Source organism: Rattus norvegicus, chromosome 9, assembly GCF_021556685.1.
Source record: "Rattus norvegicus strain SHRSP/BbbUtx chromosome 9, alternate assembly SHRSP_T2T, whole genome shotgun sequence".
Lineage (NCBI taxonomy): Eukaryota > Metazoa > Chordata > Mammalia > Rodentia > Muridae > Rattus > Rattus norvegicus.
In genome coordinates this window covers 9,064,924-9,078,081 of record NC_141542.1, presented here as the reverse complement: position 1 = coordinate 9,078,081, position 13,158 = coordinate 9,064,924, and the positions used below count along the sequence as shown (strand labels likewise).

General features: G+C 40.3%; 1 protein-coding gene and 1 pseudogene across 15 annotated transcripts in view; one reads left to right on the top strand and one right to left on the bottom strand.

The window, feature by feature from the left end:
- Tbc1d5 (TBC1 domain family, member 5) overlaps window positions 1-13,158 on the top strand; it is a 529,632-nt gene that overhangs the window by 424,697 nt on the left and 91,777 nt on the right. For 8 of the 15 annotated variants that reach the window (XR_015628837.1, XR_015628836.1, XR_015628839.1 and 5 more), the window contains 1 exon segment: window positions 8,624-8,925. Coding sequence is in view for 9 of the 15 variants with exons in the window: in XM_087567207.1 (XP_087423333.1) it covers window positions 8,624-8,925 (302 nt within the window). In the remaining 6 variants the exon portion in view is untranslated. 15 annotated transcript variants of the gene reach the window in all.
- Window positions 3,132-3,406, bottom strand: Ndufb1-ps1 (NADH:ubiquinone oxidoreductase subunit B1, pseudogene 1; annotated as a pseudogene).

The following is a 13,158-nucleotide window of genomic DNA, read 5'->3' as shown; positions in this document are numbered from 1 at the left end:
CTTCAATGGATCACATTTTCACCATGATTTACCCTGCCTGCCTTGAAACTACAACAGTCCATTCCTGAAAGATACTGATTTCAGTGGCCCTGCCTTATTGCTCTAACTGTTCTCCACATATGATTAACTGCAGCTACCCTAAATGTTTTGTAAGGTATTTGGTGATTCTCAAATTGTAGAAAGGGGCAAAGAGAAAGGGAAACTTGCCAGCGAGTAAGCAGTTGTAAATTAAGTCCTCTTCCGCTTTACTGCGCTCTTCTAAGCGAGAGGCTCCTTGACCTTTAAGACACTGAGTGCACGCTGGGGTTACATTCTGGAATAATTCATATGGCTCTGGATCACAAGACCAGAAAATAAATTAGTCAAAGACTACCACTCAAGAAATAGAAGTGTTTATTCCTATAGATATATCTTGGGAAACTTAATGGCTTTATAGTCTATGATTAATGTATAGTTGCTAATTACTCGTTATTGTTAGTTTAACCAATGTTATAGATTGTTCAGACCCAATTAGGTAAGCTCCAGGGTGTACCTTATCCCTGCCCATTTATCAGTGCCAGCAGTTTTATCCATAATAATTACACCATATTGGGAAACAGTCGATCTGCCAGGTGTTAAGAGAATTATACTCATTGGGGTTCAGGGAGGTGTTGAGACAGGGTCTCTTATATCCTAGGCCAAGGCTGGCCTTTCTATATTACTCTCCTGCCTTTACTTCACAATCAACCAGAACTATGGTATTTAGAACGGATGAAATGTTTCCCTTACAACCCAAATTCCTAACTTTATCTTGTACTTTTAATAGCATCTTATAAAATCTGTGGTTCCTTGAGATGGGAAGTGACTTCCTTTTCTAAATAAGAAACCTCAGCTAGGTGGGTTTCTCACGCCTTTAATCCCAGCACCCAGGAGGCGGAAGCAGATGGATCTCTCTGAGTTCGAGGCCTGCCTGGTCTACTTTGCATGTTCCAGAACAGTCAAGGCTACATAATACAGACCATGTCTGAAAAAGTAAGATAAAATGAAAAATAAAGATAACAAGTCTCATACTATGACAGGCAAATTAAAATTAGATGTAAATATTCTTAGAAGCCAAATCTGATGGCATATACTTGTAATCTCAGCACTCAGAAAGCTGAGGCAGGAGAATTACAGGGTCAAGGCCACATATGGGCCATGTTCTTCTCACTTAAGAGATGCAGTGGGAAGGATGAGAGGAAGGATTTAATATTCTGGTTAGTTTAATATACCCAAAGTAATAGAATTTCAAAAAAATAGTTCATTTTATAGAATTGAAAGTCTTCAACTTAAAAGAATTTTTAAGAATATTTTTATTATTAAATATCCTGAGTCTTGAGAGGAAGGTTATGATAGGGATGTTTGGCCTAAACACCACACAATCTTTTATTCTCTAAAAACTGATCAGTTGTGGGTCTTTTTCTCTCTACGTGTTAATCAGTATCTACTGCACAAATAAGCTTCTTTGATGAGGACTGGATTATCTGTGTGTGTAACCATAAGTTAGAGTAGTTTAATACTATGTCCTTCTAGCAATAGAGTAGTAGTTGGTTCTCCCCTGGTGCCATGGCCTACATAGTCTTGGCTGCTTGGCCCCAATAGATTGCCAAGCATGAGTCCATCCCTGTCGAACTGGTCTTAAATTCAATCTTAAAGTATTCAGCCACTCCCATAACGTTCATGCCACTATTGGCCAGCCGACATACCTTGCCAGACTAGTTAATATTGTATCTTTCAGGGCTCACAACTGGAGGAGGAGCAGAAAGTTTGTAAAAGCCAGTGGATGACTATAGTGAAGTAGTATTTGCTAAATACAACAAATGAACTCACAACAGCTGAGATTACATGCCCAAACTCAAGCCCGACAAAATTCCAACACGGAAGAGAGGTGTAATCACGAAGTCCCACTCCTGTCTTACAAGCTGTGGTTGACGGATGTAGTTGGAAAGAGAGAGTTCATTTTCTTCAGGGATGCAGTCCCTAAGGGGGTACCTATGCTCCAGTAATGGTATGCATGTATGTTTATGTATGTGTGTGTGTACGCTTCACTCATGCATACATATACTAGCAGTACTAAGTGCACTCCATGAATAGAAAAGAAAGCAGGCAAACATGAAATTGGGAAGTAATCATGGTGGAGATATATAGGGAAGAAAGTGCAGGAGAGGGAATGGTAGGTAAACTTGATCAAAATATATTATATGAATTATGAAATTATCGATAAAATATTAAATACTAGCTTAGATCTTAGAATTTTCTTAGAAGTGATTGTGAATGTTAATATAGACATTACAATAATCTAAAATAATATCATCTTGCAATTCTGGCAACTGTCTTAAATTTCCATAGAGGTTGCTGTAGAGAAGCATAAAATAAATAAATATGAGCCTTAATCTACTCAGAGTAAATCAGTAATAACAAACTAGCAATATACAGGAATACAATGGGGACATTTCTATCCCAAAAACAAGATGTGTATATGCACTTTTAAGTACTTTTGTACTTAAAACATAATCTTTTTAATATGATTTTTAATTAATATACAGTCGGATAACTGTAAGGCATTTTTGAGCAGGTGTGATAGATTCTCTTTCCTCCTCGGCTGTCGCTAACTCCATTAGCCTGTTCTTCCCTGAGTCTCTCACATCTTTCATGTCCCACATGTGCTTCGCCTACCCCGTGTCTTCCCCATCACTTGCTTTCACCCTCTCTTTGTCTCCTTTCTTGTTTTTAATACATGCACCCCAAAACCACACACACATTACAGATTAGGATCTACATATAAGAAGGGACATGAAATTGTCTGTCTTTCTGAGTTTGGGTTACCTTGCTTAGTATTTTACCCTCCAGATTCATCTATTTTCCTGAAATTTTCATGTTTTTTAAGAGCTGCCTAAAATTCCTTTGTACATGTGCACCCTGTCTTCATTACCTGGTCATCATTGGTAGGCATGGACTGCTCCATTTCCCTTCTCTTATGCAAGGAGCGGCAGCAAACATGGATGTCCGCATGTCTCTGTGATAGAATACAGTCCTTTCTCTATGCCCAGGAGTGGTATATCTGGGTCATAGGATAACTTTGTTGTTAGTTTTTGAGAAAACCTCTACACTGGTTTCTTTTTTTTTTTAATAATAAACTTTTTTATTTCTCCAATAACTTTTAAAATGTGAACATTCTGTGATTTAATCCGTTTTTACTTCCAAGTAACTTCTTCATTGGGCCTCAGTTCCCTTTGAAATAGCTTACTCTTATTCCGGAAGGCAGTGAGCTTTTCATCATCCTTCCTGTCTAGATATTATCCAAAGGCGAATCCCATAGGGACAAGTATATGAACCCAGTGCTCACGCACAAGCTGGAGTGAGGTCATCTTGACTGCTTCAGCCGGGTGTCAAGCGGAAGCCGTGACCCAAGGAGCTGCCACTCGCAGCGCCCGCCCTGAGGAGAGGGTTGGCGACGACAAATCGACGTCTCTCCCTTCTCACGAGTGAGTCCTCTACATTTTGAGCTTTAAATAATCGTGATAGGTTCTGGATAAAACTTGGATCCAAGCTGACAAGGTTTGCGACCTTGGCGCCGTCACCTTCCCTGAACCGGTTCCTCGCCATCCCTACAGATCTACACTGGTTTCTATAATGGATGCCCTGGTTTGCACTCCTCAACCATTAGCTGTCCAATTTCTGGATGACAGCATTCCCACTGGGATAAAAGTAGTTTTATTTGCATTTCCCTGATGACTAGAGATGTTGAACACATTAAAATGTTTACTCCCCATTTGTGTTTATTCTTTTCAGAATTGCCTGTTTATTTCTTAGCCTACTTGTTGACTGAAAACTGGGAGGGGTTGACTTTTTTTAATTTTTAAATTAGATTTTATGTATATAGGTGTTTACAACCATTGTGTATGTGTGACTGGTTCCTGTAAAAGCCAAAAGAGAATATCAGATCTCCTGGAGCTGGAATTACAGATGGTTGTGAGCCACCATGTGATTGCTGGGAATTGAACCCATGTCCTCTGGAAGAGCCATCTCTCTATCCCTGAGTTGACTTTTAATGAACTATTATTTAAACTGTATAGAGGTCCAAGTAATTAACAAAAAAAAAAAAGGTTATCTAAGCCAATCTGTTTGTCCAATTTGAATATTTTTACAATTCATTCTTCTGATATTGCTATTTTTACTCAATAGAAAATAACATTAAACATAACCATCTGAAAATTTTAAGTGTACCCATATAATAATTGTGCCCATAGAATTAAGAAAATGAGGCGGAAGTATAATGGGAAAGGCAGAGTGAAGAAAAGAAATACATAAGCGAACAACTGAATGAACAAACCAGCAAACCAGGCTTCAGCCTTGGTCAAGAGAACATAGTAAAAACAATTACCCTGAAAAGTACTTCAGAATGCAGGGGAGGGGATACGTTAAATTGAAACTGATCTAAGAAAATTGTATTATAGTTAGTGAAAAAAACAAACTTTTATCTTGGGGGGGTCTTTTTAGGATTTTTGTTGTTCACTTTCGTTAGGGAGAAGGCCTGGCTTTTGTTTAAAGCTTCAGAAAGGCTTGGTGGTGGCTAGAAATGGGTCGTGACTCCAGCATGTAAGGTAGTGAATGAAGACTAGAGCTCTTTAAAGCAAGCAGGGAACCAGGGATTAGGAAAAGCAGCCAGAGTCCCCGATTTCCACAGTCACTGAAACGGAGCCAAAGGAGTCCCAAAACAGTCCAGTGAGAACTGACTTATGATGCCGGTGCTTCAGTCAGGTTCCTGCTTCTTCAGATAATGCTGCTGGCCAAGGTAGTGCCAAAAGCCAAAGTTCTAGACACTGTTTCCAGTCTTTCTTCTGTGTGCTGTCTACAACAGACAATACCCATGCGGACAGGCTGCAGGCACAAGGATTTGGTTATTCAGTGTCTTGTTAACTCCAGATTCCTCTGGCTGTTTTCTTTCAACACTGTACATTACACTCTGTTTCCAGTCCCTGGTGCCTCTCAAATCTGACAACTGCATTGATTCCCATGACGTCACAGCACACCCACAGCCACTAGTACTGTTGCGAGGTATTTATTAGTTCATGTGAAGAATGTTGCTAGTTTATTCAACACTTAATTGAGTCACTTTGATGTAAAAACGGTCCTGCCTGAAAATCAAGCCTTGAAAACATGCTTCTCCTAGAAGACATGATTTACCATTGCTTATGTCTCGGACACTTCCCTTCAAGGATTGGTTTGAAAAGGTAATGTGCTTCTAGAAGTTCTGAGTACTAGATGAAGAAGAATATTTTTTAAGACAAAAACATTTTTAAAAGAAGCTCATCTCTTTTTAAAAGCTGTTCAGATGAAGAGAAAAATCTCTCAGCACATTCTTGATCTATATGTTTTTGTGGTTATTAGTAGTGAGGAAGATACATTAACCATACTCTCTTGATAATGCTATAGCTGTTTCTTGGTACTTGTATCAACATATAAATTTCACAACTGGCAATATGGGAATTTGACTAGTACATTTTTTGTTTATCTAAAGGGGTAACAACATTATAAACTTTTTCATATCTTTGAATTATGGATGTCGATTTACACACAAGCAAGACTGAAATGCAGCTGAACATGGCCGCCACCCTTGTGCTGCTACTTACTAGGAACAGGCATGTGTGCATGCTGCTGAGCGGCAGCCGCAGAGAGGACCGCCTTGTTTGTCCAGCACCGATGAACCCTTCCTCTTTATTTCATTCATTGTTTTCATCCAGTAAACATGGATTGAGAACCCTCTCTTTTGCCAGCTATGGTATGTACAAGCTGAGTGTACCCTTCTTCATCGGGAAGCTGGTGAGAGCTGAGAAGCAGTGCCTGCACACTGTGTCTCCTTACTCTCACTAGGAAACATTTTACACACAGTTTTGGAAAAATGCTAAGTAGCTTAGTTCTGCAAATATGAAACTTGATGAAAAATCAATCATTTGAATTAATTTTATTATATTATTTTTATACTTCATTAAGAAAAAGTAAATAAATCTTTGGTAAAATACTTTTTATTTTAATTTTTATGATTTTTTCTTTTATTGGATATTCTCTTTATTTACATTTATTTACATTTCTAAATGTTATCCCCTTTCCTGGTTTCCACTCTGGAAACCCCCCATTCCATTCTGTCACTCCGTGCCTCCATGAGGGTGCTCCCCACCCACTCCCTCCCGCCTCCCCACCTTGAGATTCCCCTACCCTGGGGCATCAAGCCTTCACACGACCAAGGCCTTCTCCTTTCATTGATGCCCAACAAGGCCATCCTCTGCTACATATGGAGCTAGAGCCATGTGTACTCTTTGGTTGGTGGTTCAGTCCCTGGGAGCTGTGGTGGGCTCTAGTTGATTGATATTGTTGTTCTTCTTATGGGGTTGTAAGCCCCTTCAACTCCTTCAGTCCTTTCTCTAACTCCTCCATTGGGGAACCCTTTCTCAGTCCAATGGTTGGCTGTGAGCATCTCCTCTGTATTTGTCAGGCTCTGGAATCTGAGTATTTCTCCTGCAGTCCAGTGTAAGCCCTGTAGTAGCTAGCCCATAATATTAGCTAGTGAGGAGACTTTATGGAAGGGAGAAACATAATGGCATCCTCTTCATTACAGAACTATAGATTGGTTCTGTTCAGAGTAGCAACTAGTAATCCCAAGCATAGAACTGCCACGTGAAAAGGAGAGACGCTTTGAAAGTGCTGCCAGGTAGAAATGGGAGAAGGGGTGACCGTAAAGTCAAGGTCACTAACTCTAATAGACTGTTTCCACTTCTGTGAGAAGAGGCAATGTGTCTACTAGTGATTTGAGAAATTGTAATAGAAACATTGGTATTTACAACCTCCTACAACTGAGGTGATTTATGATCATAACTAGTCTTCAGCATAATAGCCCTGAGATATACTATAACACTGAATCATTTGGGAAATAACAATATTCATTTGGTGCTTTCTTTGCCAGACATATTTATAACACAGATTCTGTCAAAACATGGAAGACAAGAAAGAGTGTGAGACAGGAGACGGGTGCAGGTGGGGCGGTTGGGGTTTGCTGTGACAGAGAGACTTGGGGACTTTAGATAAGATGTCCAACCCTCTGTAGGTCTCCTTGATACCACAAAGCAGGTTTTAAATCAGACACTTGTTTATGTGTTTTTATATTAATGTGATGTGGATATATTTCTCCCAAAAGCTTCCTGTATCTAACTTGGTCCTTAGCTGATGCTTCCAGCCATTGAGAGTCATTAGATGACATAGGCTCTGGCTCTTTCAGTGTAGTAGCCATTCATAGGTCCCTGATATGACGACGTAACCGGAAGATGGTAGAAAGTAGGAGGCCGCACACAGTTGGAGAAAACAGGCTATCCAGAGTTTCTGGTCTGGACCCTTGAGGTCTCAGTCTGTCTTCTTGCCACAAAGTCAGCAGCTCAGTTCTGCAGTATGCTCCCAACCACAGTGACACTCGAGGCGATGAAACAAGCTAGTACTGACTTAAACCATGAGCCAGAGTAAAGGTGCCCTCCGGTCAGCGGTCATAGGGACAGAAGTGCAGTTCTGCAATGACACTCTCAGCAGTGTAAATGTTAGAGATCCTAACTGGTCTAAACTGATCTTTGTCTTCAGCTGAGAAAAAAATTTTAGAACAAGCCAGCATAAAACATAATTGGGTTTTATTTAAAAGAAGATTTTCATAAAGATTTTAAATCCAAAGAAAGATAAAAGACGTAAAGACACTTAGAAAGAAAGACACACCTCAGAATATGGGTAGGGCTTCTCAGAGAAGAATCCTGGTTCGTTAAAAGACATTTGTGATACAGATTTAAGCACAATGGTCAAAGAGAAAGACAGCCATTCAGGAAAGGGCATGAGCTTACAAAAGGAGAGTTGATATTAAATATCCCAGCATTAGCCGTGTGTTCTGTGTCTGTGGTTCTCACATTACATCTCAAAGGCTTGCTAAGAAACTCTGTACCTGTCCTGCCTGTGTTTGAAATGTGAGTTATAAATAGCTCCAAAGATGCTTTGGATGGGAATGTCAGCTGATAAATAAAATCAGGAGCCACCAGGACCAGATGTACAGGGTTTCTAATGAAACTCCTGGACAGTTACAGGTGTAACTTAGGGGAAGAGAAGGCCGTTGAGCAGATGGTGGGAGTTCTGTTAGAGTCCTTGCTTCTCAGCTGGCAGCAGGATCTAGCAGGCTCCAAGACAAAGGGCTTCTTTTCCTTCCTGTCCTAGCTTCCTCAATTCCTTGACTTAATTCAAGTCAGGTGTTCGGTATCAGCTAAGAGAGTCAGACTAATACTTCTGTTTAACTGGAGTGGCCAGGAGTGGAAGAATATCTTCTTGGGCAGCTGTACCTCAGAAAGGAGCACAGCTTTGACGCAGAATGAGCCTTGTGGAAGGAGTGACTGGTGACACTTGTTTTCATACGCCACATTACTATCCTGTGGTCATGTGAAGTTGGTATTATTTATGTGGCTGACTTAATAAACAGCCCTTTTCAAGACTAGATGTGTTTGATTCAAGTAGAATATGGAAATGCATTCTCCTCCAAGGTAAATAATGTTCTCCCCCTTCACCTGATTTTCCTTTTCTCTCCAAGGACCAATGCCAGAGGTGCTCCTCTGAATATACACAAGGTCTCCAACAGCTTGATTAACTTTGGAAGAAAGTTGATTGCCCCGGCCTCAGCTCCAGGCAGTATGGGTGGCCCTGTGCCTGGGAGCAACAGCAGCAGCTCTTTCTCTGCTGCCGTCCCCTTCAGGACCTCCGCAGAAGCCCCGAGGCATCATTCTCAGCGGCAGCAGCGGCAGCAGCAGCAGCAGCAGCAGCAGCAGCAGCAGCAGCAGCAGCAGCAGCAGCGGTTAATGAAGTCTGAAAGCATGCCGGTACAGTTGAACAAAGGTAGGAGAAAGCCAGTAAATGCAAAGAACGTGAAGTGTGACGAGATTTGCTGACTTGCCTGTGGGAAACCAACGCCTCAGAAGCAGAAATCCATGAAATCTTAATTTTCTAAAACTCTACTGTATGTGAGCTTTGTAAAGTTATTAGATAACATGTTCTTCTGAGGTATTTGACAATGTATTCTTTAGCATTTGTACCTCAGTGTGGCTTGCACTTTTCATCTCTACAATGGTATGAACTTATCAGCTGACTGTGTTCTCTGACAGCTTCATAATAATGCTCTGAGTCCTGATCTCTTTCAGAAGAATCTGAGATGGGCAGGAGTAACAGTCACAGCAGTCAGCAATGTGCATGGCGTAGAAGAGAGTCTGTGGTCTCTCTCACCCACCTGTGCCATGGCAAGGAATCCAATCTGGATCTTTAGGGAGAAAAAAAAAAAGCTAAAAAAAACCTTTAGCATCTAAAAAGAGCATTCAAGTCCGTACACTACATGGTACAAGCAAAACATGGGGTGAGACGAGAAAGCCTGTGAGATGATGGAGACTGTGCTCACTGGTGGGGCTGTTCACTGCACACTGGGAGTAAGAAATAGCAACGTGGTGGCAAAAGCTGCACAGAAAGCATAGCAGTTGTAGGCATCCAATCACAACAAACATCCCACCTAAAACTGGGTCCATGCCTTACAGCAGTACCTACATTAACAGCAAGACTCGGGACTGAGTGGTACCAAGCAAAGTGTAAACTAAGTCACATGATTTTACATACTGACATTTAACAGGGAGTTTAACTGACAGTGCCAATTAATGTATCATGCACACATGTGCACATGCATGTGCATCTGAAGCCTTCCATTCCTGTCATCATGCTTTTAGTTTTTAAATTACTGTGTCTATATGAAATATTAGGTGTTATAGGATTAGTATCTGAGGTTTATTAGAATATTCACTTTACCTTCTATGAAAATATCTCATTTAAAATTACATTCTTCTCTTCTTACTGTAGATTGTCACAAATGATTTAAAGAAAAGGAGACATCAAGTCATTTACATGTTGAAAATATATCTTAATGCCAGGAGATATGCCCACTTCCAGAATGGAAATGAATGTTATTTTATATATCTCTTAATTGTACTGTTTTATTGTTCTAAACAAATATGATTTCAATATTGCTTTGATAACAAGCTGTAGTCTGTTGTAATTCTAACTGATGGCAGGCAAATGAGTCAGAGAATCTCTTAATGCTTTAGTTTAAATTTTCTGAGAAACCAAGCCAAATGACTATAGAAATATAAAGTTGTATCTCTAAGGAAATGTCAAGTATTAATATCACAGTACGTGAGAGAGGAAGCGCATGGAGGCGGAACAATTGCTGAAGACGAATTCCCCAGACATGAGGAGACGCAGAGCACTTCAGCACATAGCGGAGCATGAGAGTCACGAGGCATTCTGCAACTGATCCCCATCCTAACGGAAATGGCCCTTCTTTGTTGTTTTATAGCTCTTCTAGTTTGCTTCTGGCTTATTCTTCTCATGTGAACTCCCACCAACACGCTACCCCCCCCCAGAAAAAAAACAAAATAACAAACAAAAAAAACCTTAACAACAAAAGTCCCTGCAGTGTTCTGCTTACGTAAAAGGTGGGATAAAGTAAAGGGCCAAAAAGAACCATGTATAGAGATGAGAGCTTTTTACTTTACGGTCCTCCTCTCTTTACTGGTAAAACCTAAACAAGACCTAAAGCTCTGACAATTTAACAAGAGCTCGGAGCTGATGGCTGGGGAACCAGCAGTTTCTTGAAACCTGTGGTGCTTACATAAGAGTGCTCGTCCATCACTGGCCGTGCTGCTGGCTTCCCACAGACCGTGTCCTCACTGACAGCGACAGCCACAGCAGCCTGGCTGCAGCTTGTGGTACAGAGAACCATCCACAGGGTGACAGCCTTTCAGGGTGCTCTGATGGAAAAGAAAGTTGGAAGGTTGCTTTGAAATGGTTGTTTGTAAGATGGAAATGTGGCTTTTCTAGGTCATAGTGAGTTGTACTTGTAACTGTAAAAGGAAGGTCATGCCACCCAGATGCATGCATGTAACTAACGTGCATGGTGTAGTTTGTGTGTCCACTGAGAGGAAGGTCATGCCACCCAGATGCATGCGTGTAACTAACGTGCATGGTGTAGTTTGTGTGTCCACTGAGAGGAAGGTCATGCCACCCAGATGCATGCATGTAACTAACGTGCATGGTGTAGTTTGTGTGTTATGAGGAAAAGGTCATGCCACCCAGATGCATGCATGTAACTACGTGCATGGTGTAGTTTGTGTGTAGTTTATGTGTTATGAGGAAAGGAAACCACCAGAGCCGCTGTTCCCTCATCGTCCTAGTAATAATTTCCTTAAATATTAAAATGAGAAATCTATATAGCAAAAGGGGTAACTGGCGTAGACTTGAAAATGCACAGAAATAGAGCCTACCATTTATCAATTTAGTGAATGGTGTTATGAAAACTTGGGCTCTGACCATTTCATTTCTACTCAAAGCAATTCTATGAGATGTGGTCCTTATCACAAATTTGATGTCGGTTATAGGAGAACATTTCTGTGTTCTGTTAGTTGATAGAAATGCTGTAATGGCACAGTGTGGCTATGCTACAAATCAGAGTGCATTAAGTATCCAGAACACTGAAGGATGCTATTTAATTTAGAAATTGATTTGTACTAAAATAGATGTGTAATTCTATATGTTATTATCTATGTTAATCATGTTGTTTTATATTATATAGTCTATATTAATCAGTAATTTATATACATATATTAGTAAAGTGTATATATAGTTTTTATATACATATATAAAAGCTAGAGAAGAAGCAAGCCTATAGACCATACACAGGAAGTCTGGCATCTTTCAAAAGACCTGCTTTCTTTTGCTTAGTAACCTCAAAATAGCTGTCAGACAGTGCTGTCTCCAGGAGTCATTCTGACAGCTGCGACTGTGGTCATTGTTGAACACTGTTCCCCCCAGAAACAGAAAAGCTGGAAGTCCAGTGTCTGTGTGCCCACTCTTGGTGGCCTCTCCCTTCATGCTCCTTTTCCTCTTTGTCTTGGTCACTAAGGCCTGCACTCCCATCCCTGCTCTTTCTATGTGCATATCCTGTTCTTTTGTTATTTGAACACTGCTCTATTATAACCATTTACTATGGTTCCAATTTAATAAAATATTGCCTATAATAAAGGGATATAGCTCACAGATGCACTTGAAAATACATGTGGTAAGTTTGGAATATTTTCACTGGGTAATATGAAATTAGAGCTTGCTTAGGTCTTTCTTATGAATTTCCTTTAAAGTATAGTCTAAAATATTTTTTACATTGGAAGAAATCAGTTTCAAAAGAACGCCTGTTAATAAGTGCTGTTTAACATCCATATGAATAAGTCTTTTAAAAGATATCTAGAAACCATACTAATATCTTTAAATGTCATAAAATCTGCTCAGAAAAACCTTTTATTGTTGAGGTTTCCTATCCCCAGTATAGTAGAAACTTGTAGTAGGAACTTGTGAGCTTTTCCTTTAATAAAAACAGACAAAAAATCTCCACTGGAAACATCCTTTTAAAGAAATTACTTACTTTAAAAATATGTCAGATATTTCTCTAAGCTCTCACTGTATTTTCTGTTCTTCACTTTTAATAATTTGATAAAATAGTACAACATTCAGTATGAAAGGCAAAAGGTTGTCTATTTTCATTTTATCATATCTAATTATTTTTTCTTATGAAATCTAGGCGACGTAGTTACAGGAAGCGATGCTCAGGTTTCCGTTCCTGTCCAGGCTCTAACTGACCTCCAAGGTACAGTTGCCACCTCCCTATCTGTCTGTTCTCCCTCCCTCCCTCCCTCCCTCCCTCCCTCCCTCCCTCCCTCCCTCTCTCCCTCTGTCCCTCTCTCTCTCTCTCACTCATTTATTGGCATGTGCTGCCCCACCCCATACTGGCCACCTTCAGTCTCACAACCATCTCCATAACCCATAGTTTCTGTGCCTACCCACCATTCAGCCCATCGGTCCACTACCATAGTTTGGCCACTAAGTGGCACTGTTGTATAAAACAAAAATTCCCTCTCAGGTCCTACTTTGTTGGCATCAGGCTCCACTGTGGATTTTCTTTTCACAGTGAACAATCTTTTTCTTTGCCAAATATGATTCAAACTAGTTTGAGGTCATCTTCATCATTATGCTCTGTAAGGT